Genomic DNA, 24,836 nt, shown 5'->3' with positions numbered 1-24,836 from the left:
TGGGCCTCATCCAGGGCACCTGTGGCCAGGCAGGATAGGCTGGGGGAGCTCACAGGGTGAGTCCCACCTCTAGGGAGTCTCATTCTGGGCTCCTGCCAAGTAAGGGCACTTCCTCAAAACTGAACTGGGGAGGGGGATTCCAGATTGGTTGGATGCCTCCACAAGCCCCCACCCCTTCCCAGATGCCTTCTCATCCTCCCAGGCAGGACCAACCATCACTTTTTAAAATGTAAACAATTCAGAACTAGGTAAAGTGTCCGTAAATTGAACGCATTTAAGGGACAGAATCTCCAATAAACAACAAAACAGGAATTGTAAAAGTATGCTTTTACATGGTTGCTCAGAAGATGAATTTTGTAATGTGCAGCAAAATTAGAGAAAAAATTCAAGGATTTTTCACATTTTTTTTAAATGTTATTACATTTGGTTCTCATGAGTTTAAGAGCCAGGATTCATGTCATCCTAGCTAGCTTGGAACTCACTATAGATCACAATGGCTTCACACTCAGAAATCCCCCTACCCCTGTCTCCTGAGGGTAGGATTAAAGGCTTGCACCATCATGGTTGGCACTGTTATGAAATTCTGGATGTTGAAGAAGAAAAATGTTTTTATGACAGCTTTTCCCACGGGCTGGAGGTAGCACTTTGCGGTTAAGAGCACTGGCTGATCTTTCTGAGGTCTGGGGTTCCATTCCAAACACACACACCCACACATACCCATACCCACCCACACCCACACAGAGCAGCTCACAGTTGTCTGGAATTCCGGCTTTAGGGAATCTGATGAACCCTCTGGCATCCACCAGCACTAGACCTATACAGTGCCAGTAAAACAAGCATGCAAAGCACACAGAGCAGCTTTTACCACAGTATCATTTGGAGAACTTTATTTTGGTGTAAACTCTGATATTTTCTAAAACTTAGACCTCATTAAAGGCTTTCACAACTTTCTTATCTTTATATTTCTATTATATACACAGTTGTGATTTGTAAGCAGAGAATAGAACATAAATGCTATATCACATTGTTCACAATGGTATTTTTTTCTCTAGTATTATTTTTCTGATGTCTTCTAAGTCTTGTAATATGAATATAGAATATGTCAGTCTTTGAGTTTGGAAGTTTTCTTTCCAGTATGTATTTTTTGATGTGTTTTAAGATGTTCATACCTAGTGAAAGATTTGTTACATTCCCTACAACTGTAAGGTCTCTGTCCAGTATGAACTCTCTGATGTCTTCTAAGATAATCACACCTAGTAAAAGATTTGCCACATTCCTTACAACTGTAAGGTCTCTCACCAGTATGAACTCTCTGATGTCTTCTAAGATGTGAGCAACTAATAAAGGACTTGTCACATTCCTTACAACTATAAGGTCTCTCTCCAGTATGAACTCTCTGATGTTTTCTAAGCTTTGCCATATGGGTAAAAGTTATGTCACAATCTTTGCATTTGTGAAGTTTCCCTCCAGTATGAATTTTCTGATGTCCTCTAAGATATGAGCGGCTAGTAAAAGACTTGTCACATTTCTTACATCTGTAAAGTTTCTCTCCAGTGTGAACACTCTGATGTCTTGTAAGGTACAATTTCCAAGTAAAGGATTTGTCACATACCTCACATTTGTAAGGCTTCTCCCCAGTATGGATTTTCTGATGTCTTCTAAGAGTTGAGTTGCAGGTAAAGGATTTGCCACATACCTCACATTTATAAGGCTTTTCACCAGTATGGATTCTGTAATGTCTTTTAAGATGTGATAATTTAAGAAAGCACTTACCACATTCTTTACATTTGTGAAACTTCTCTAGAAAATGAGTTTTCCTATGCCTAATCAATGATGAATAGCGGGGAAAGGACCTATCACACTCATTGCATTTGTAAAGCTTCTCTACAATATGGAGTCTGAAATGGCTTTTAAAATGTGAAAGCAGAAGAAAGATCTTGCCACATTCTTGACAAATATAATGTCTCCCAGCACTATGCATTTTTTGATGTTTCTTGACAGAGGAAGAATAGGCAAAAAATTTATCACATTCCTTGCATTTGTAAGGTTTCTCTCCAGTATGCCTTTTCTGATGGCTATTAATTCCTGACAACTGACGAAATGACTTTCCACATTCTTTGCACTTGTAAGGTTTCTCCCCAGTATGAACTCTTTTATGAATTTTAAGGCTTGAACTCTGGGTAAAGGATTTTTCACAAACATTGCACTTGTAAGGTTTAATTCCAGTATGAATTCTCTGATGTACAGTGAGGTATGCAGCAGTCTTGAAGCATTTCCCGCATGTCTCACAATGGTGTTGTTTCACTCCAATATGGATTAGTTGTTGCAAAATCCTGTATGCAGAGCTGAAAGAGTCATCATATTCTCCCGGCCTGTGATCTTTCTTTGCAGTGTAGAGCCTCTGATCTTCAGTAATGTTAGAACACAAATTTACTGAATTCTCACAGTCTTTGGATTTGCAAGGTTCTTCTCCAGTGTGCATGCTATCATGTTTATCTAGGTTTGATGAGTTAAAAGAGGCATCCCTGTGGTTACTGCAAATGCAGTTACTAGATTTTTCTGTAATTTCACTTGTTCTATAAAGTGCACATGTGGAGGGGTCATGAAGCACTTTGCCAAGCTCATTACACTGACAACACTCCTTTTCAGCCTTCCCATGGTGATGGACAGGATCATATTTGCAATACTTCTCTGAAAATGAGTACAGTTCAGATTAATAGGGCTTGTTCTAATAATAAACACATGATAAATGACTGTCTCCCTAAGTTGTTACTTAACATAAATGAACATGACACTGTTTGGATTAAAGCTCACAATAATGGACATTTTTCATTCACTGTAATTGTATGGATTCTCACAAACACAGCATGACAGCCTTCAAAGGTTAGTGAGTTATAACAGATATCTCTCTTTATCAAAAATCTCTAACTGGAGAGAGAGGCCTGAGTCTCAGGCCTGAGAGCACCATCAGAGGGAAGTTAAGCCTCGGGCTTAGGAGCAGTGTCAGAGGGAGATCCAAGCCACCAGCCCTGAACCAGGGAGTGATTGCTGGGGGAACAATAGGAGCAGCTTCCAGCAGTGGCTTCCAGAAGATATTGCACCAAATTTCTCTGGAAAACAACACCTGTGTCCCAACAAGCATCCACTGCCATTTCTCCATTTGAGACACCCTGTAGCTACATTGAACACTGGAACCCCAGCTATACCTACACCTAAAGGAACAATCGATGGAAACGTGATCCTGCCTCCAACAGAAGCATCCAACGGAAGCTGTAATCCCACCTATACTCAAGGAGTGAACACCCGTGCCTTGGGCCCACTTCCAGCAAGAGCAGTGATCACCGAAGGTTCTGCTCTGCTTGCACTAAAGGAGCGGTCAACAGAGCCATAGCCCCCAACTATACCAGGTGGAGAAAGAGATACCCCGTTAAGCATAAGCTTCACCTATGCTGATTGGAGGAAGATATGCATAGACAAAAAAGTAAGAAAGCACTCAACAAGATAAAAAGCAATATGGCACCACTAGAAACTAGTGGTGATACAATAGCAAAACCTGAACAACCCAACACAGATGAAGCAGAAGAAAATGACCTTAAAAATAACTTTACGAGGATGATTAACACACTTTGAGAGGAAATGAGAAACTCCATTAAGGAAATAAAGGAAAATACAAACAAGAAATTGGAAGAAATCAATAAATCTTAAAGAAAACCAAGAAAAAGCAATCAAACAGGTAAAGGAAATGATTTAAGACTTGAAATCTGAACTAGAGGCAATAAAGAAAAGATAATCTGGGAAAATGATTAGCAACTACAAACACAAGCATAAACAACAGAATACAAGAAATGGAAGAGAGAATTTCAGGCACTGAAGATATGATAGAGGAAACAGATTCAACAGAGAAAATTTTAAATCAAACAAACCCTTAACACAAAACATACAGGAAATCTGGAATACCATAAAAAGACCGAACCTAAGAATAATACGGATAGAAGTACAACTCAAAGTCACAGAAAATATATTCAACAAAATCATAGAAAACCTACCTTCCCAACCTAAAGGAGGACATGTCTATGGAAGTACAGGAAGCTTACAGAACACCAAATAGACTGAACAACAACAACAACAAAAAAGGCCCCTCATGCTTACCACATAATAATCAACATCAAGAAAAATCACCCACTATGACCAAGTAAGATTCATCGCAGAGATACAAGGATGGTTCAACATTATAAACAAACTTAAAGAAAAAAGAAAGAAAAACCACATGATCGTCTCAGTAGATGCTGAAAAGGCCCTTAACAAAATTCAACACTCACTCATAATAAAGGTCTTAGAGACAATGGGAATACAAGGAACATACCTAAACATAATAAAGGCAATATACATACAGTAAGCCAACAGCCAACCTCAAACTAAATGGAGAGAAACTCAAAGCAATCCCACTGAAATCAGGAACAAGAAGATAAGGCTATTCACTCTCTCCATATCTGTTCAATATAGTACTCCAAGTTCTAGCTAGAGCAATAAGACAATAAAAGGAAAGCAAGCGGATAAAATCAGAAAAGTCAAACTCCCGCTATTTGCTGATATGACAGTTTACGTAAGTGACCCCAAAAATTCTACCAGGGAATTGCTACAACTGATAAACACCTTCAGTAATGTGGCAGGATACAAAATTACCTCAAAAAACCAGTAGGAGGGCTACATCACACTTTACAACAGCCACAAATAAGATTAAATATTTTGGGGTAATTCTAACCAAACAAGTGAAAGATCTCTATGACAAGGAATGTATTTAAAGAAGGAAATTAAAGAAGATATCAAAAAAGGGATAGGTAGGATCAACATAAAAATGTCAACCCTTCCAAAAGTAATCTATGGAGTCAATGCAATCCCCATGGAAATTCCTGCACAATTCTTCATAGACCTTGATAGAACAATATTCAACTTCATACAGGAAAACAAAAAAACCAGGATAGACAATACAACCCTGTACAATAAAAGATAATCCCTGACTTCAAGCTCTTTTATAGAGCTAGAGTAATAAAAGCAGTTGATATTAGCATAAAATCAGACAGGTGGACCATATGAACACCTAATTTTAGACAAAGACTCTAAAAAAACACAATGGAAAAAAGAAAGCGCATTCAACAAGTGGTGCTGGTAACTGGCTGCTGACATATAGAAGAATGCAAATAGATCCATATTTATAACCATGGACAAAACTCAAGTCCAGATGGATGAAAGATCTAAATATAAATCCTGGAGTATAATGGAAGAGAGGAAGGAGGAAAAATATGAACAAATGTATCAAGGCAATGATGGAGAAATCCACAGAATCAGCAGACCCAAACTAGTGAGAGATCACTGACTCTATTTGGTAACTCAGGAACCTCCATAGGACTGAATTGGACTCCCTGAATACAGGTGACAATGGTGTGGTTGGGGCAATATATGAGGCCACTGGCAGTGGGTACAAGATCTAACTACAATGCATAAACTGACTTTGTAGAGCCCATTGTATATGGAGAGACACCTTGCCCAGACTAGGCATGATGTAGGGACAGTGGTCCTGCCTCAATGAGATGATGGGATAGACTTAGTAGATTTCTTAGGGGGAGCTCCTCCTTGTCCGAGGAGCAGACGGGATGTGGGGTGGGGGAGCATGGGGAAACAGGAAAGGAGGGGGACCTGGCATTGGGTTGTAAAAAAAATTAATGAATAAAAAAAATCTAATTGGAAAAAAAGATAGAAAGTAATTGATGGCTATGATTTAGCTTTGAGGTAGAGCTCACTGAGTGGTTATATTTAGAATACATGCCTCTATCTTTAAATATTTCTTCTCAGAAACTGATGAAAAGAGTTTAATCCAATCACAAGTTCACAGTATCTATACTTACTAAGTGATAAGCATGGAAGAGTATTATTCAGAAGACCCAATTCCTTTATGGATTAAAGTCTTACTTAAAACATCAAAGGATTTATGTTTCTCTCTAGAAAAATACATTAGGTCCTTCAAAAGTCATTGATGCAAAGAGAGTATTCTGCCAGACATAAGAGCCTCTAGATCATCTGTATCAGGGCTGGGATGGCAGTTTATTTCTATCCTCCACAGTCTGAGCTCCACACACTTATTGTCTCTTAACTTTCCTCATAGGGTTGTTCTCAAGTCCACTCTGTACAATGACTCCTGAGATTATTTCCCAGAAGGGTGTGTGCATGTTTGCCACCGGCAAGAAAATGAAGGACATAATGTAAAGATATGCATACAAGGAAGACAATTATAGAATATGCTTACTTCATGGTCTCATGTTATACTTAAAATTTTATAAAAATTATTCCAATCCAATTTCGGCATGGTCAAATAAAACTGAATTTTATACTAGAAGTAAGTCACTATATAATTCAGGTGTAATAACAGAAAATGCCTTTTAACAGTTACTATAATAGACAAGATGCACAAGGTACCAGGACACTACATTAAATTATATGATCAGGAATCCTTTAAAGTGGAATTGAACCTCTGGCTTTCTCTTTCACTTGCAGCCTTCACTGTTGTCCTGCTCATTCACTAGTTCACCCTAGTTGTGGTTCTCTCTCCTTTCCACATTCCAGGGCAATCTCATTGTTTCCAGACAGGTGGCCATGCCTGCCTTGACACAATAATCCACATGATTTTTCACACAGCCAATGACCCATGCTTGAACTTTTAGAAAGTACAGAGAAGTCTGAGACAGTACTGTACTCAGTACATGAAAACACAAAAGCAGAGGCATTTAGGCAAGATTTCTCGACTGATATTTTTTATGAAATTCCTCAGTATATTTAGTAGTTTCAGTTTGTATACACTGAATTTTTCTCACAATTAAAACCATGTCAACTGCAATACCCGACATGGAGCTTTACAGTATAAGTGGAAATATTACACGGATGAATCTTGGAACCAAAATGAAGAGAGGATGACACCTCTGAAATGGGAAAATGGAAAGAGAAAATAAATAGCATGAAAAAGTTATTTCCTTTTAACTCTTTTCAGGACAGATTAACAGATTTTATATCCAATGAAGTCAGAACAAACAAAAGACAGGTTAGGAATTCTACAAGCAAAATATTCTCACCCACGAAGATAAGGTTGTTGTAATTCTCCAGCATCACATCAATGCACAAAGCCCTCTTAGCAGAGTCCAGGCATTCCCACTCCTCTTTCGAGAAGTCCACAGTCACATCTCTGAATGTCAACACACCCTGAAATAAAAAAGCATGGTTTGATTACTTGCTATCTGGAAGTGCTGGCTATAAGGAGACGGAATGTATATGAATGAGTAGTTGCTCAAAAAGATGATATCCAGTGCAGTCACATTCTATCACAAATGTTCTAACTCTGTGCAAGCAGGATAAAAACAATAGTCTTACAAGCAGTATCTATGAAACAAAAAATACAATTAAGGTCTGGGCACAGTTGTCTATCTGTTACGGATGCTGTGTTTGTGTTACACAGGATCACAGCAGACATGTATCAGAAGAAAAATTCATTATGAGAAAATGTCATTTAAATGCTGTACCTGTAGATCATGCTAAAACCCTCACACCTATCAATCCAGCGTGTACTAGGGCCTTATGTGTCTCTACTCTAACAGGCTCAGTTGGGATGTTTAAACCCTAGGTACAATGCCACACCATTAAATAGCAAATGGGTAGGTTAGAAGGCAGACTATATGATGGATTTTATAGACAAAGAGTTTTGGTTTTTTTCCATAGTAGCAAGGATTTTAACATCACTACATGCTTTCACTTTTAATTTTATGAGAATATTTGGGCCACTAAGATGAGATAGAAATTTCTGTATCTGCAATATTTGATATAATCCAAAATTTCCCTAAGAATATGCATAAGCCAGCAGACAAATAACAATTTCAGAAGTTTCAAACAATATTTCACTTCACTCCCAAAGAGCATAAAAACTGAGGGAAATCTAAAACACATCCAAAAATGTTTAAGGTAAAACTACTAAGAAAACCTTTACCAGTGACATTTTGAAGGCTCATAGCAAGAATTTACCAAAAGTCTGATTAATTAAATATCGAGGAAATAAAATTATAAATCAACAAACGGGCAAATGAACTAAACAGACACTATTCCAAAGACAAAGACCACTCAAATGGCCAATAAACATTGCAAAAGCATTCAGGATTCCAAAAAAGACCACCATGGAAATGCAAATTAAAACTACTTGGAGCTGGGCAGTAGTAGAGCATGCCATTAGCCCCAGCACTCGGAGGCAGAGGCAGGCGTATCTCTGTGAATTTGAGACCAGCTTGGTCTACAAGAGCTAGTTCCAGGACCAGGACAGCTTCCAAAACCACAGAAACCCTGTCTCAAAAAACCAAAAACAAGAAAACAAAAACAAACAAACAAAAAACCTACTTACAAACATATGGCCTCATTCCAGGCAGAATGGCTGTCATCTATTAACCTGACAAGAAATGTTTGAGTGGATATGGACAGAAAGGAATCCCTACTCACTGTTGATGGAGGGGAGGAGAAAAATTAATACAGCCATTCTGAACATCAATTTGGAAATTATTGAAAAAATTTTACAGAGAACTAACATGTATCCCAGTTCTTCCTGGCCATACACCCAGAGAAAAAAACACCCAACTACAGAGATAAAACAGTAAACATGTTGTTTTATCACGAGAGGAAATATATTGGAATCAAACTAATTATCAACAGATGACTGGATAATGAAAATTGTATAAAATGGAATACAATTCAGCTGGAGAGAAAAATAAAATAAAAAATTTGAAGGGGAAATGGATGGACACAAAATGTGTAACATTAAGTGCGGCCATACACTTTCAGAAAGAAGATACCACAATTTTTGCTCATATGCAGAATCTATCCATAATATATGTATATAGAAACAACGTATATGTGGGCACAGTATAACATGGAGAAGAAAACAGAAAAAGGTTAAATTATCAGGGACTGAATGCAGGTAATGAATACCAGTTATGAAAAAGGACATAAAACTAAATCCTTTTCTAGTTCTAATTTTGTCAAAGCTTTTGGGGGTTTGGGTGGTGGGTAAGTAAATCAAAACATAGTAGATTGTGAAATATAAAACCCCATGTGAGGCTCCAGAGTTTCTATTCCCTGTGACAGCTCTAACTGCATAAAAGTACACTGAGTTGTAGTGTTTGAGTCTGCTTAATTTCAGTGTGGGATTTTCTTGTTTGCTTGCCAAATTGTTAATAATGAAAAATTTAAAAATCAGAAGCAGAAAACTAAGAGTTTCAATATATCAAAGTATAACATTTTTAGATAAAGAGTAAAAAGGACCACTGACCTGGGACATCTTTACTGGAGAATCAGCCATTTCTTACAATTTCTCTTCTTTGAGTTCCTCTTTCAGGAACAACGAATACATGGCTTGCTTCCCTTTCAAATAAAGTGGTCAAAAAGGAAGAGTTAAAATTAATACTGAAAGCTGTTAGAGAAAAATGTCAAACCACATGAAAATACCCAAGCAACAGTATTCTATCAGGTCTCTAGTCAATGATCCCAGAAGAGCATGGAAGACATCTGAAGCTTGAAGAGAAAATCACCATCAAGCATCTTGTTGCACAAAGAAAACTAATCTCTTAACATTGATGGAGAGAAAAGGCATTCAAGATAGTCACCAATTAAAACAGGTTTACTTCATTAAATACATTAGAGGTAAAAAAAAAAATACACAGGAGTATCAGAGGAATCATTCAAGAGAACACGGGAAATAATAAATGCCATGGGAAGAATAAATACAGAGAAACTGGGAAGTAATTATCTACGAGCCATACAGCAAATCACTCACTATTTTCCAAAAAGGAGGAATATTATGAACAATCCAACCAGTGACAACATGAAAACAAAACCATTGGGAAAATGCCATGAAAACAAAACAAAACTAGCCACACTGAAAATCACAAAAGAGGATCCTCAAATAAGCAAACCTTCAAGTTAATAAATTCATGCCCCAGCTGCTCCATTCCTTGCCATAGGCTCAAAGGACTCAACATCCTACTCCAAAGATACTTGCTCACCCTTATTCATTTCTGCTCTACACACAATAGCTACAAAATGGAAACAACATAATGTCCTCCAAATGACAAATGGACAGTGAAAATGTGGTAGTACATACATACCAGAAAAACAGACATTGCACGATTTCTCTCATAGGAAATTCCTAGCTCCAAATGCTCAGATGTGAATACACAACCTGGGGTAACTGGAGTAACCAGAAAAGTAACAAGACAGCCCTGGGAGGTGTGTGGGAGTAGTAGAGAAGGGAGTAACAGGAAACAATTGATCTGAAGGGGGAAATGGAAAAACAGGTGTGAGGATTTAGTTATGGATAAGGGGCAGATATTAACAAGAGAAGAAGTGTGTGAGGGGGTAGATAACAGTAGGGGTGTGTAGAAAATTTATAAGGAATCCACCTATTCCTTGACTATTATCCAGCCGCCAAATTTGTGTATAGTAAGTACATAAAAGCCTGTGGAAGCACATACATTTAGTGTATAAATGAAAATTTCCCAACTGGATGGTGCTCCTTGGGGGTGATATTTTGTTTGTGCTGTAACAAGTAAAGCTTGCCTGAAGATCAGAGTGCAGTGCTAGCCATACTAGTTAGTCACAGAGGCCAGGCAGTCGTGGCACACACCTTTAATCCCAGCAGTGGTGAGACAGAGGCGTACAGATCTCTGTGAGTTCAAGACCACCCTGTGCTACACGAGTTTTAACCAGCCTAAAAGAAAAACACAGCTCACCCCTTTAATCACATCACCAGAATGGTAGAGCCAGGATTGATATAACTGTGAGGAGAGGGGTATGTATACAAGGCTGGAGAAGAGAGGAGCTCAATGCATTCAGTAGGAGGTTTTGTAGAGAGAGCATTCAGCCTGAGGATTCCTCAAGATAGGATGGCCCTTTTGGTCTGAGCATTTGTAGAGGTAAGAACTCTAGTGGCTGGCTGCCCTGCTTCTCTGATCTTTCAACACTCACCTGCTTGCTAAGGTAATTGTCCCGCTAACAGTTTTGGGCCCTTGTCTTTCACAGTACCCCCGAAAACTCCTCGAAGGCCCTGAGCCTCTAAGGCAATGACTTAGAAAGGACAACTTAGTCCAAAGCTCATTTTAGCCTAGTGCAGAGCAGGTGTGTCGGAGAAGGGTGTTTTCCCACCATGTGTCCCTGGACCAGTGGTGGGAAAGCAGACCCCTGTGTGAGACATCCAGGTGAAAAGTCTCTAGACTCCAATAAGCCTCTCCACTGATGCAGCAATCCAAAGCAGACCAAATCAAAACGAATTAGAAAAGGCCCACGTTTACTGGATACAACACTGCCGGATGGCCTTACAGCTCCCCCCACCCAAAGAGGATATGGGGAAAGGGAGAGTGGAAAAAACACAAGTCTGTTCTCTGCAGAGCAGTTTAAATGCCCTGTGGGAATAGTCTTGGGTATGTCTGGGGGAGGAGGCCATCATTTGGCAGAGCCTTTTGAGATGCAGCAAGGTTTGCAGGGAGATGGGGGGCTTGGGTGGAACCTCCACCATAACACTGCTAATATCTGATTCTGGATTTTTATATTGAAGACCAAATAGAAGTCGTGCTACAGATCCTCACAAGAGCTATAGATTTTCTAACAAAATGACCAACACCAGCAGTAAGAAGCCTGCTTACTTAGAAGTTGTTGGTCACAGTTGTCCGAGAGACTTCCAAACATTACTTGGTATTGTTGTTGCCCATGGTTGCCTCCCAGAGACAGAAGATGATTCCCTAGTGCTGAAGAAGTCACAAACTTCAGACACAAATACTAGAGAACTGGAGACAGAACTGACCTTAAAGCCTCCTCCCTGGGGACTAGCTCCCATGGTACGAGAAGGCAACATGCAAGCTTCCAAAGGCAGAGCCAGACAATAGTCTTACCCAGCTATGACAACTATGGACCACAACACTGCATGCAGCCCTGGGCATACAAGGGTGGCACATATACCTTGGTGGTAACCAACAGCTAGTAATTGGATTAAGACACTCTCAACAAGAGTGAGAACATGCCTGGTACTGGAAGCCTCTCCTCTTTCCCCAAGGCTAGCAAAGGCATGGATCTTAGAGAGTCTACAACCAGTACTTTACTAAATCAGCAGAAGTCCTTACTGCACTCTATTTATCTTAATTTCCAACAGACAATAGGAGACAATAAGAGGGAGGATGGATAGAATTTAACATGCTGTAAATATACTTCCTGATTCTTATCAAAACTATGTTGGCATCATTTTCAGGATTGGAAACAAAAACATTAAAAGGTAGAGAAAGCTATAATACCAAAGCTCAAAAAAATTCTGAAAACAATAAATAAACCTAGAGGTATTAATTTTTACCATTTTTATAGTACATAAAAATCTAAAAAATGAAAATGATTCAACAATGGTATGAAAACATGGTCTGTGATGTTAATGAATGAGGACAGCATCACTCACATGCATAGTCAAATAAAATTTTATTGACTCCATTATCAGTTGTTCTGAAGAAAGTCTTCTCATGCCCACATTAGGAAAATCCTGACGATTTCTCAGTGGGTGTCTCCAGAATTATTTCTAGTGAAACAGAATGTGTCAAAACTGATTTCATTTACATGACCCCCTTTGCATACCTTCACCAATCCCTCCACCAAGCCTGGATCCTTACTTAGCCACTGTCTCCTGTCTCCTCAGGCCTGTTTGTTCTGCTCCAAAGGTGAGTAGGTCAGGTGCATCAGTGAAGTCTGCATATGAGAAAAGGATACTTCAGAAAGCATCTAGATTTCTGACACAGATATCTTCTCTGTACGCTAACAAGTAAAGCTTGTCTGAAGATGAGAGGGCAGAGTTAGCCACTAGTTCACCATAGAGGTCTAGATGTCTCTGTACAGACAGAGAGCAAGTGTTACCGCTGGGCAGAGAGAGGACTATACGGCAGGGAGAGACAGGAGGTCAGCTTTTTGTGGGGCCGAGTTAGCAAGGTAAGAGCTGTCTGTGGCTTGTTCCTTCCTCTCTGACCTTTTCAGCATTTGTCCTGAAGTGTTCTCGTTATTAAGACCAATTAGAACTCATGCAACAATTTGGCAACCAACGTTACCGCAGGGATCTTGAAAAGGCCACTTGCCTGTGGCATTGCAGCCTCTGGTACATGAGAGGGCTCCCACTGCAGTCACAGCCAAGCAGGTTAGATTTTCTTTTCCTTTTCCCCAAGCCTCAGGACCAAGTTTGTATTTTTTCCTGTTATGGCTTCCTACAATAGTCTCCAGCTGCCACACAGACTCCAAAAGCTCATGGGCTCCAATCACCACAGGGCTTACCAGCCCTAGACCAGCTAGGTATGCCTTCAGGCAGCTCCAATCACACTTGCTGTTTCTTGCACACAATCCATGTGTGTTTTTCAGACAGCCAGCTCTCTCCCCTGTGGGTTGTCAGCTTCCCCTGAAATCCCTTCTTGAGATGCTGCCCTACTAGGTGTTATGGTGGAAGTTCCACCCAATTTCCTCCTTTACCTATCTTCCTCCAAACCCTGCTGCATCTCAGAAAGCCCGACAAATGATGATTTCCCCCCGCCTCCCCAGAGGTACTCAAGCCCACTCCTACAGGATATTTAAACTGCCTCCCCAGAAAACACATGTATCCAGTTTGATTTGGTCAGATACGGATTACTGCATTGGCGGAGAGGCTAATCGGGTTGTAGGGATGTAGAAAATTTTCGTCTGGAGGTCCCACCGAGGGGGCTGTTATGCCCCCATTGGTCCAGGGCCCTGTGGTGGGAAAACATCCTTCTCCCCCCATACCTGCTCTCTGCCGGGCTAGATCTGCTTTAGACTGGGTTAAGTTGTCCTTTTCAAGTCACTGCCTTAGAGACCCCAGGGCCTCCACAATTTTCAGGTGTCCGGCAAGACACAGCCATACCAGGCCCCCGACCTGTTACTGGAACAAGGGCCTGCCTTGTCCAGTGGGAACCCTTCTTCTTCTTCAGAAGATTCTCTGTTCAAGGGATCTCCTACACCCTGTCTGTTTTTGACCCAAAGCCTACCACAGTGGACAACATTGTGTTAGGCTTTGGGTTCTGGCATAGACTTGTGAAAAGGGCACCTGCCATTCAAAGCCAGATCCCCAAACACCCTTGGGCTGCCTTTTACAAAATCTATTTAAATTGTGGTCTGACACCATATGTCCTGAACACCTGATTTCTCTGTGCAACTAAGGCCTTGACAATGGGACACAATGGCCACCAGGGGGGATTTTTGAACTTTCCATCCCCCAGGCCCTTGAAAGTTTTTGCCAGCATGGGGACCAGTGATCAGAACCCCATGTGTCCACGGTTTCTGGATACTCCCGCCCTTCCTTTTGTAGCCAGTGTCTCACAGTACTGGTCATGTTAGCTAGAGTCACAGCACCTCCGCATTCCTGCCTATCTGTGAACTGGGACCCTGAAAATTCCACCCTGACCTTGCTGCCTGAGACACTGGTCCCTCCCTCACCTCCCAACCCTGCCTGCCCAACCCTCTTCTACCCTTCAGGGCCACACATTTCATTCAGTGGCCCACATTCCTTTCATTCCTCCTCCGTCCACTTCTTCCCCTTCAGGACAAAGATAGAGAAACAACTTCCCCCTCCTTACCCACCTTCCTCTTTTCCCTTCCCCTGACGGCCCCTCCCTATCATTCAACGCCATCTCCTTGTCCCCCTCAACACATTGTCCTATATTTGACCTAGCCTCCCCAGTGGGAGTCACAGTCCTGGCCACCCATCTCATTTCTTAAGTCGGCAGCAGATACTAGAAAGCAATTTTAAAAAGCTGAGGAGGGGTCCCCAAACTCCCCATATGGGAACTGGTTTTCAATGCCCAAAAGGAGGCAGCCGAATCCTCCTGAAAGACAAGGCCGTGCTCTGAGTCTAAGCCTTAGCAGCTGCCCTGAGGTCACAAGGTGTACAAGGGAAGTCGCCCACCATGAGGATCCATCCCACTGGAGCTCAAGGCAAGTCAACTCTGCCAGGAGCCTGCATTGGACAGTCTCACAAGCTATTGCCTGGACCCTCAGCCACAAATAAGGACATGCCCCATCTGCCATCAGCCTGGACACTGGAAATCAGAACGTCCCCATGCAGGCTCGTCCTCAACATAAATACAGTTACACAAAACCGGATAGAAGAGAAAGTGGGAAGTAAATGTGCAGAGGGTGCCTGAAGTGGCCTTCCCCTGTAATCAGATTGATGCCTACCCCAATGTCATCATCGTTGAACATTCATCCAGTAGCTGAGGGAAGCAGATGCAGAGATCCACAGCTAAGTACTGGACTGTTCTCCCAGAGTCCAAAGAGAGATAGGAGGGATTATACTAGCAAAGGGGTCAAGATAATGATGTTGTAAACCCGAAGAGACAGCTCATTACAGCTAGTGGGAGCTCGCTGACTCTCGAATGACAGCTTGGGAAACCTGCATAGGACCAAACTAGGCCCTCTGAATGTGGGTAACAGTTGTGTAGTTTGGGCTTCTGGAACCCATTCCCTGTGGAGGGATACCTTGATCAGCCTTAATACATCTGAGAGAGAGTTGGTCCTTAAGTTGATGTGCCAGACTTTGTTACCCTCCCATAGGAGGACTTATCCTCTCTGAAGAATGGTTAGGGGGCAGGGGAGGAACAGTAGGAGAGAAATGGAGAACTACAGTTGGTATGTAAAATTGGGGGGGGGGGGAAAAAAAAACAACTTTCAAACAAAAAGGGAGAAAAAGCAAAACAGGCTTATTCCACATACACCAAGGGAAAGACACCCACAGCAGAATTTCAGAGTCGACTTCCTTATGAACAGCAGAGAAACTGCTCGCACCCCTGATCCCCTCCCTCCTGGTCCCAGCCCTGCAGCTCCTCTCACCTGGGAGGTTCCTGGGCCACCGGGCTGCGGTTCCCGACACTGCGCTGCTGACTGTCACTTTCCCAGGCCGCCCCGCGTGGAGACTGCGGCTCCGGAGTTTTCAGGTCCCCGCGGTACCCGCCATGTCCTCCGCACCCAGATCTGCAGCAGAGGATTCCACACCGTGCAGGACCCGGAGCAGCGACAGAGAATGGGGACTTGGTACTGACGATCTTGGCTTTTCTCCAACTTCCTTACTCTCATATTATGTCCCAGACTTCCGTTTAGCACACTCCCCCAACCCCTCCCACTCTCCACTCTTCCCCCTATGCCCAGCCAATGGACCATGTCTTCTCAACCACTGTTTCCTAGTGAGTGTTTCCTCTCCACTTAAGCGTCCCTCCCACCTTCTCAGCCAGCTCCAGCTGTCAGGCTGCCCTGGACCCACTCTGCACAGACTTCCCACAGGCTTTGCTGCCAGCCTAGACTAGAACTGCATCCAGGAGGACGCTGCACCCGGTATTTGACCCCACAGTGAGCTCTGAAGCCTTCAGGTAAATGACAAACAGCCTAACTTCGACTTGACTACCAGCCTCCTGGACTACAACTTACACCAAAAAAAATATGCTAAATTCAGATGCCAGAGTCCTATCGCCAATACAAACATGACAAGCCAAATCCAAGTACCGCAGTTGTGACCTGGGGAGAGACATTTTAGGAACTTGGATTTTGAAAATAAATAGATGTTTCAAGAAGTCAGAGGTCAGGCTATTACCCAAGGTTGAGTTCATCCTGCATTGTATTGATCTCATCAGTAGATGGAGGTCTTGGGCATTTTGGTAATTCAGAAACAAGTTCTTTTGTGACTCATGTTAAAGGTGCTTTTTAGATACAATTTAGAATTTTTTTATGTTTGTTAATGTGATTTTTATTGTTCTATCCTTATGTCCTCCAGTGTTACTAGAGTTCCTGATTTTTGACAAACATTCGGTCAAATAAAGTCAGTGAAAGAAATGCCCATTCGCCATTCACTTCTCAGAGTCATATTTCCTTGAACACAGTCTGCCCTGGATCAGCATGAGGGTTTAAGTACAGCGTTGCCTAGAGCATGGTGTCAGGCAGGCCTTGCTCAAATGGCACTCCAGGAATGAGTGAGGTGTGTGTCAGCAAAGAGGGAAGCCTCATCAGGTGATTTAGCTTCCGCATCGGAGGGATATTCTTCCATGTTTACTGTCTCAGACAAGAGGCAGGCCCTCCAGTTTCTGTTGAAGCTGGGTATAGTGGCCATCTCCTGGTCACTCAACTGGAAGTCAAAGACTTCTCACGTATACGTGTTGGTGTCACAGACTTGGGGATCACCACCACATTCCTCTGGATGTGGAACCTAATCAGAACCTGGGCTGAGGTATTCTTGTGCTTTGCAGCTAACTCTTTGATCTTGGGGTCCTCTAGGAGTGAAGGGGTCTTCTGGCTTGGCCCAAGTCCTATCTGGGGGTGGGGTGGGGCTTAAAGGGCTGTAGGCTGTTACAGTGATACCCTCCAAGTGACAGTACTGGATCAATTTTTCCTGAGTGAGGTATGGGTGACACTTGACCTGGTAGGCTTATGTTTCAATCCATGCTTGTTCAGGATCCTTTCAATCTGGAAGTGGTTGAAGTTGGAGATGCGCATGGCTTTCACTATGACCTCTCAGGCATCCAAGAACGTTATTTTGCTGGTGAGGACGTTGCCTTGATCATCTTGGTGAATAACTCCTTTCTGGGCTGAAGTCCTTGTGGACAGTGAATAAGATAGAGGTCCAGATAGTCCAGTTTCAGGTCCGTGAGGGTCTTCTGGAAGGCCGCCTCTAGCAGTTTTCTCTAAAAGCAGGTGGGTCACAACTTGCTGGCAATGAAGAGGTAATCTTGCTTCACAGACTTCTCTTTGATCTTCTACTTCATGCTCATTGTAATACACATATGTGCAGTCAATATGGCGATATCCAGCATCAATGGCCACCTTCACAGCTTCCTTGACTTGGACTGAGGAAGTCTGCCAGGTGTGCAGGCCCACAATGAACATCTTGACTCTGGTATTGAGCTCCACAAAGGTGGACATGGTTGCTGTTGAAAACTTCCTGAGAGCAGATGTCCGTGTGCTGGTTAAGGGGGCTGGTGGAGGCTTTATCAATTTGGAATTTTTTAGTGCAAAGGTGAATGAAGACACTCTTGCCTGTTTCAGATGCAGAAAATAAGTAAGGCATGATGTTCCAGCCCTGAAAATGTCAGTTACACCTTCCCATATATGGCTCTGTGAACATTGGAGGAAAAGGAATAATAAGGGAAAAAGGGAAGGGTTAAGATATGCCATTTTCTAGATTCCATACAGCTGTTGTAATCAGTAATCAACAGCAACTGTACTTACCTGCATTGATCTCACACTAGACTACAGTCAGTCTAGGAAAGGGAAAGGCTCACAGGGCCCCATCCTTTACCTCTCAAAAGCTGGCTCTGGGTGGATTGTGAGAGAAGAATCGTTGCCATTAGCTGCAGTCCTCTACTGAACCCAGCAGGCTCCAACACATAGTTCCAAACCCACAGTCTTACAGATGGCCCTGGTTAATCTCAATGAGTCCCAAGCAAAATGAATGAAGATGAATACAACAAAGATTAGTTGGAAATGTGGACCAGGATAATTGAGATGTAGGAAGTGAGAAAGCATTTGAGGCAAACACACACACACACACACACACACACACACACACACACACGAGAGAGAGAGGGGGGAGAGAGAGAGAACATATAATAGACATTTTTAAAACGAGAACAGCTGTCTGTCATTTCTTTTTGGTTGTATCAGCTTAATATCAGGTAATACCAAGGGTCAGGAAGTCTTCCTTTTTCTTTCAAGTATTTATGTAGCTGTTTTTCTTTGAAGTTCTAATAGAATGCTGTCAATCTGGTCATGGAGTTGTTGGGGGGAATTTTATTACTCATTGCTGCTTCTGTTTACATTTTATTTCATGGTGTTGAAATTTCATGTTATGTGGATCTCAAATTACATCTGTTTCAATTTGAGTCTCAAATTCAGTGAAATAGAAGTCTTTAATATCAGTAGAAATAAGATCCACTTGTTTACTCAAGTCTATCAACCAGGCTGTTGTGAAATGATAATAAAAAGTTATTCATAGTTTGCAAGGTTATGCAAGCTTTTAATCCCAGCACTCATGGGGCACGGGCAAGGGAAACTGTGAGATCACAGCCAGCCTGGTCCAAGTAGTAAATATAGGACAACTGGAAATACACAGAGAGTTCTTGTCTAAAAACAAAGATGACTTCTCCTGGAAAAGTACCTTTCATGGTAACAGAAGTACCATTTGGGCTTCCAAATGTAGAAGCCATTGAACAGCCTTATCCAGCTATGATTTATATGAACCTCACCAATGATCATCATGGCCCAATAACCCTGAGTGCACTAGTAGAAGACATACCTTGGTGATAACCAACAGCTCTCTAATTGGACTTTAGAAATTCTTAACAAAAGAAAAACCATGACTGGTACTGGAAACCTGGCTAACTACTCAGTGCTGGTGAAGTTTGTGTCCCTAATAATGGCTCCACTTCATCTTGAGTCAAGGTCAGAGAGTTCAAACCTGTCCTTAGGCTTCTAATGTTAAAGTAATAATACCTAAAGGTCTAAGGCATGGTATTGTAGGATATTTGATATTGGTAGATACCTTATCTAAATAACAACAGATTTGGTCTGAGGTGTGTTTACTCTTGACCTTCAAGGCCAGATAATGGGAAATTGAGTCTAAGGTGTGGTTACCAAATGTTTGGAGAAAATCTGTTTATTCCTTATACATGATAAAGAAGTCTTTTGCCATGTTCCCCTTTTGGTTGGGGTACTTAAGAATGCTAAATAAACTTGAGGTGTCCAATATTCACTGGATTGCCCCCTTGACTCTATCCTGTGTCTCTGTTTTTTTTTTCTTGGTGTCTTTATATGCTATTTTTCAGTCTATACTTCCCCTTTCATTTATGAACTGGGAAAGTTGGCTGGATCCAACTGAAGCCCCACAAAGATGGGTTACAAAATAAGTCATGAATCTTGGAGGAGAACCAACAACCACCGCTTTAGTAAACCAGTGTAATCCCTAAAAATATAGAATAAACCATTCCCTTGTACCCATAGATAAATGTAGTTTTTACCTGTCATCAAGAAAATGCTTTGCAACAGATTGAGACCACTGCATATGAACCACAATTAATCAAAATGCAGAGTTTGGGATGCCAGGCTCAATGGATTCAAACTGAATATAAGTCAAAGGAAAATTTTGGAAAGAGATATAAAGGTTGTAAGAGCCAGAGGATCAGGGAGTTTGCCTAGACATTGTGTCTCCTTGTGTCTAGTCAGGGTTCTCTAGAGTAACAGAACTGATAGAATGAATCTCTATCTCCAAATACATATACATATTTATGACATATAAGTATATATTTACACACACACACACACACACACACACACACACACACACTGAGTAGTTTTCCCACCAGCCTGGTCCTACAGCTGCGCCAGCCCCTAACAACACATAGAAATGTTGTATTAGATACAAAGCTGTTGGTCTGTTACTAGCTTTACTTATTGGCTAGCTATGTCTTAAATATTAACATATTTCTATTAATCTAAGTGTTTATATATGGCCTATCTTACTGGAGAGGGAATGCGGACCTCTGTTCTCTCAAGTCCTACATGTTGAATCTCCATACCTCTCCCTGAATTCTCCTTGTCTTCTAATCCCACCTATCTTGCTTTTCTATTGGCCAGTGCTTTGTTCATTAACCAATAAGAGAAACATATTTATAGAATTACATCTCCCAACACACACACATAACAGAGGATTTATATGATTTATAGGCTGCTGTTCAGCTAATCCAACAATGGCTAGCTGTGAACAGAAATTCCAAGAATCTAGTTATCAGTCCACAATGCTGGATATCTCAGGTGGATTTCAGTATATCTCAGAATTCCAAAGAAGTGGGCTCCAATGCCACTGAAGTAATGAATGTACTAAAAAGCCTACAGACAGCAGAAGGGGAGCAAAAGCTTCATTCTTCTATGCCATTATATAGGCTTCTAGCAGGAGTGACCCAGATTTATCCTTAAGCCTCATGATCCTTTCCAAACACTGTGTCCTCCCACCTGAAGATATGGATTGAAGATGTTTGTTTTGCTAAGGTCTGGACTAATAGTGGATTCACACACTTCAAACCATAGAAAAGTAATCTCTCACAGGTGTGTCCTCCATTTCTGGACTGTAGTTAATTCCAGATGTAGTAAATTAGAAAAACTTATGGTTTAGCAGAAAATGAAGGAATAGTTTAGTCATCAAATGTGGAAAAGGCAACATTTCAAGGGGGCTGAGGGTACTACTTCTTCAGGTATGATAAACCAGTGAGCACCTGAGAATTCAAAGTTCTCAGCTGTAAATAGGGTCCTCCCACACATGCCCACCCTGAGTATTAGGATCCCATTCTTTACCAATTAATGCCCTTACTTAAACTGCCTATACTGTCTAAGGCTGAGATGTGATTTTTGTTGTTGTTGTTGTAATTTAGCTCACTATGTAATGAGGGCTTCAGTTTGGTTTTTGCAACTGTAGTTCTATGGCTGCTGGACAGATTCTCTTCCAGGGCACATTGAGAAACATTTAGACTGTTTATTTACATCTGTACCTGGTCAATTTTATCACTAAGTTCTTAGTTGTCCTCATAGTATTCTGAAGTGCTAGAAACTGGTTAGTTTTATCACTGAACTCATGCATATCCAGAGTTGCTAATTGAAACAAACCAGTGGCATCATTTCCACTTTCTCACAAACCATCATAAGTTTTATATACAGAATTCCCAAATAATTTGCTACGCACAAGTGATGAATCAGGATAATAAAATCCACTTATCACCTTAAATTTGTAATGTAGTTCACATCGTTGGCTTTCAGTAATTTCCAAGCTCCCAGAAGAGGGAGTTACTGGACAGGCTTTCTGAACCTGTAGGTGCTGGTAAACTTAAAAGCTTATTCTAGACACACACACACACACACACACACACACACACACACACACACACACACACACGATTCATCCTTATATTTCTGTTGTTCTAGAGAGATATCTGGAACGACAATCAGTATAGTTGGGGTACTTTAGAGTAACAGAATGAATGGAATGAATATCTATCCTTCTGTGTGTGTATATACACACAGGAAGAGAACACCAATTGGTTCTTGAATATCAAATAGTCAGCCTTGGAAACATAAATACCAGTAACATTATAACTACTGAGTAGTTTTGTGATATGTGTGCAGATACATACTCATATATAATGTATTAGGTGCTAATAAAAAAGAGGGCACATGTTTTTGAAAGATAGCAGGGAGCATATATTGGAAGATTTCTGTGTCATGAAAGCAAGAAGAGAAATGTTCTAACTATAAATAACCTCAAAATTAATAAAGTCAAAAAAGGAAGACAAAAATAAAACAAATGAATAAAGGATAACAATACCCCAAGGTAAAACCAATGCACCAATCTATATAACTATCAGGAAATGCAGACAGTGCTGCCCTAGCGATAATGTCAATCATCAGGAATAGAAATGATAATTAATAGTGGCGTAAGTATGGGGAAAAGAGGCAGACGCAGACACTGGAGTGGGAGTGGGAACTTGAGAATCAACTTTTGAAATCAGTCTATATGTTCTTCAAAACTGAATAACAGAAAGAAAATGACTGTATGATCCAATTACAGCACTGTTGTGTGACACTATTCCTGTGGAACCATGACAGATATTTACTTATGGCAGATAAGGATCCAATGACAAACCAAAGTTGGAAATCAAAAATTTCTAACGTGGTGAAAAAATTATTCAGTTTGTTTTCTCTTTTTGGGTGTTTTGTCTGCATAATTGTCCGTGCAGCAAGTGTGCTCCTTGTGCCCACTTTAGCCAGAAGAGGTCATTGGATGCCCTGGAGTGAGGTTACAGATTGAGTGTTCATGTGAGGGTACTGGAAATTCAAAGTGAGTCTTCTGAAAAAACAGAGAGTGCTCTTAACCACTGCATCATCCCTGAGCCCAGAGGAACATTGACTTATATTGGGATATAATTTACAAGTGTGATAGCTGCATCATCTTGCAAGGGTGATGGCTAATGAGGCTGGAAATCTGGGAATCACTGCACAGCTTCGGACAGCTCAAGGAAGTTTGAAAGTGTCTTTCAAGACACTCATTACCTATTCAAGGTAACTTGCCTTGTCTAGTCTGGCCCAGACAGCTTGACTGCTGCCTGCTTCATGGCTGGTAGGAGCATCTTCTGTGCAGCTCGGCTTGGTTCAAATACGTAGTGCAATGGTGGGGAATAGAGAGACTACTGAAAGGTCAACTCAAATGAAATGTCCATGAAGAAGCTACATGAGGACCTACCATTTTGTAACCTACGTAAAAGTTATAATAAGTGAGAGTAGTAGAACACATGTGCTATAAAACAATCAGGCACTGGATAATGTGTGCTAGATGTTTAACTGTGGATAGGGCCAGAAGAAAGGAGAAAGAGTGGGTGGGTTAATGAAAAGGAAGGATTGTGTGAAGCTTTATGAAATCCCACTGTCTTACAAGTTAATTGTAAATATAATTTTAAAAACTGAGCAGAGGTACCGTGCATGTGTAAATAATGCTGCTGCCAGACTGGTGCCACATACCAGTCATCTGTCTAGGCCTTACTGGTCATAGAATCCCCATTGTCACCCCAAACAAAAGAGGTCATTACCTGTGCTCTTGCTTACCACCGTAAGTACATGATGTTGCTGAAGACATTAAACACTTTGGTTCCAAGACAGAGAGGGAGAAATCTTGAACTTACCAAGGAACTCTTCCTTCTGACCAGGTTTAGTAGCACTGTAAGGTCCTGTCAGGCTACTGGCAGAGAAAAGATGCCCATGGTCTTATTCACCCCTGGCCCCAGGATCCTGTATTACCAACCTACTAGTCAAGATGTCTGTACTGATCCAATAGAGGCATGACCACTTATGAGCATAACGAACCTGTTACATGACTGCATTTGATATCTGCTCCACAGAGGGGAATTCATGCCTGGTAATGTAAACAAGGCCAAAAACGAATTAGGAATTATAGGTCCAAGGGCAGAGCCTATGGATGTTTTGTTAATGATCATGTGATCAATCTAAATATTTATGATTGCAATTATCAATTTGTACTACTCTCAAGCTTGGTAAAGGAAGCTTCTTACAGGTGGTAGTGGGCAGTGCAGGGACTCACAACAGTTCAAAAAATGCTGAGAACAAGCAATTGTGTAAGATTGGTGCAATTAGCATTTCATTGTTGCTGAGGGAGGGTCCCATGAGACTCTTTTACCTGCATGAAGTTCTACTGACAACTGTAGTATTTTAAACTTTAGAGTTAATACTTCTCCAGTCTTACTCAGTACTTCAAAATGAACTGAACTGAGCCATGTGAATTTTTGTTGCTATTTTAATTTTTTATTAATTAAATTTATTCATATATTTTAACTCCCCAATACAGTTTCCCTTCCCTCCCCCCACCGACCTCCGACCCACTCCACAATCCATTCCTCCCTTTTTCTGTTCAGAAAGGGCAGGCCTCCCATGCATATCCCAAGCATGCATATCAAGTTGAGGAAAGACTAAGCTCTTCGAGGAAGCTAGGAGAAAGAGAAGGGGAGGAGAGGGAAAGCACATGGGATTAGGAAGAGTGAGTCAGGGGAGGAATAGATGAGAGAGAGAGAGAGAGAGATACCATAAAAGAGGGAGCCATTATGGACCTAAAGAGAAAACTGACTCTAGAGAAATGTCCAGAGATCTACAAGACTGACCCCAACTAACAATTTGAGCAACGCTAGAAAGGCTAC

General features: G+C 41.3%; 1 protein-coding gene, 1 long non-coding RNA gene and 1 pseudogene across 2 annotated transcripts; all 3 read right to left on the bottom strand.

The window, feature by feature from the left end:
- Positions 1 to 890: 890 nt before the first annotated feature.
- LOC127239117 (zinc finger protein 54-like) lies at positions 891 to 9,519 on the bottom strand. Its single transcript, XM_051207909.1, has 3 exons — positions 9,353 to 9,519; positions 7,122 to 7,248; positions 891 to 2,691 (listed from the first exon to the last, which is right to left on the bottom strand). The coding sequence occupies exons 1-3, from the start codon at positions 9,380 to 9,382 to the stop codon at positions 1,103 to 1,105; spliced, it is 1,746 nt and encodes a 581-aa protein (XP_051063866.1). The 5' UTR covers positions 9,383 to 9,519; the 3' UTR covers positions 891 to 1,102.
- A 3,001-nt stretch (positions 9,520 to 12,520) lies between these two features.
- LOC127239121 (uncharacterized) lies at positions 12,521 to 16,113 on the bottom strand. Its single transcript, XR_007835962.1, has 3 exons — positions 15,937 to 16,113; positions 12,726 to 12,801; positions 12,521 to 12,634 (listed from the first exon to the last, which is right to left on the bottom strand). It is a non-coding gene; the product is annotated as an uncharacterized LOC127239121 (long non-coding RNA).
- Positions 16,114 to 17,044: 931 nt separating this feature from the next.
- LOC127239088 (aldose reductase-related protein 2-like) lies at positions 17,045 to 18,012 on the bottom strand (annotated as a pseudogene).
- Between the last annotated feature and the right edge of the window lie 6,824 nt (positions 18,013 to 24,836).

Source organism: Phodopus roborovskii, unplaced genomic scaffold (assembly GCF_943737965.1).
Source record: "Phodopus roborovskii unplaced genomic scaffold, PHOROB, whole genome shotgun sequence".
NCBI lineage: Eukaryota > Metazoa > Chordata > Mammalia > Rodentia > Cricetidae > Phodopus > Phodopus roborovskii.
Note: the sequence above shows the minus strand (reverse complement) of the source record. Positions and strands in the feature narration are given on the sequence as shown.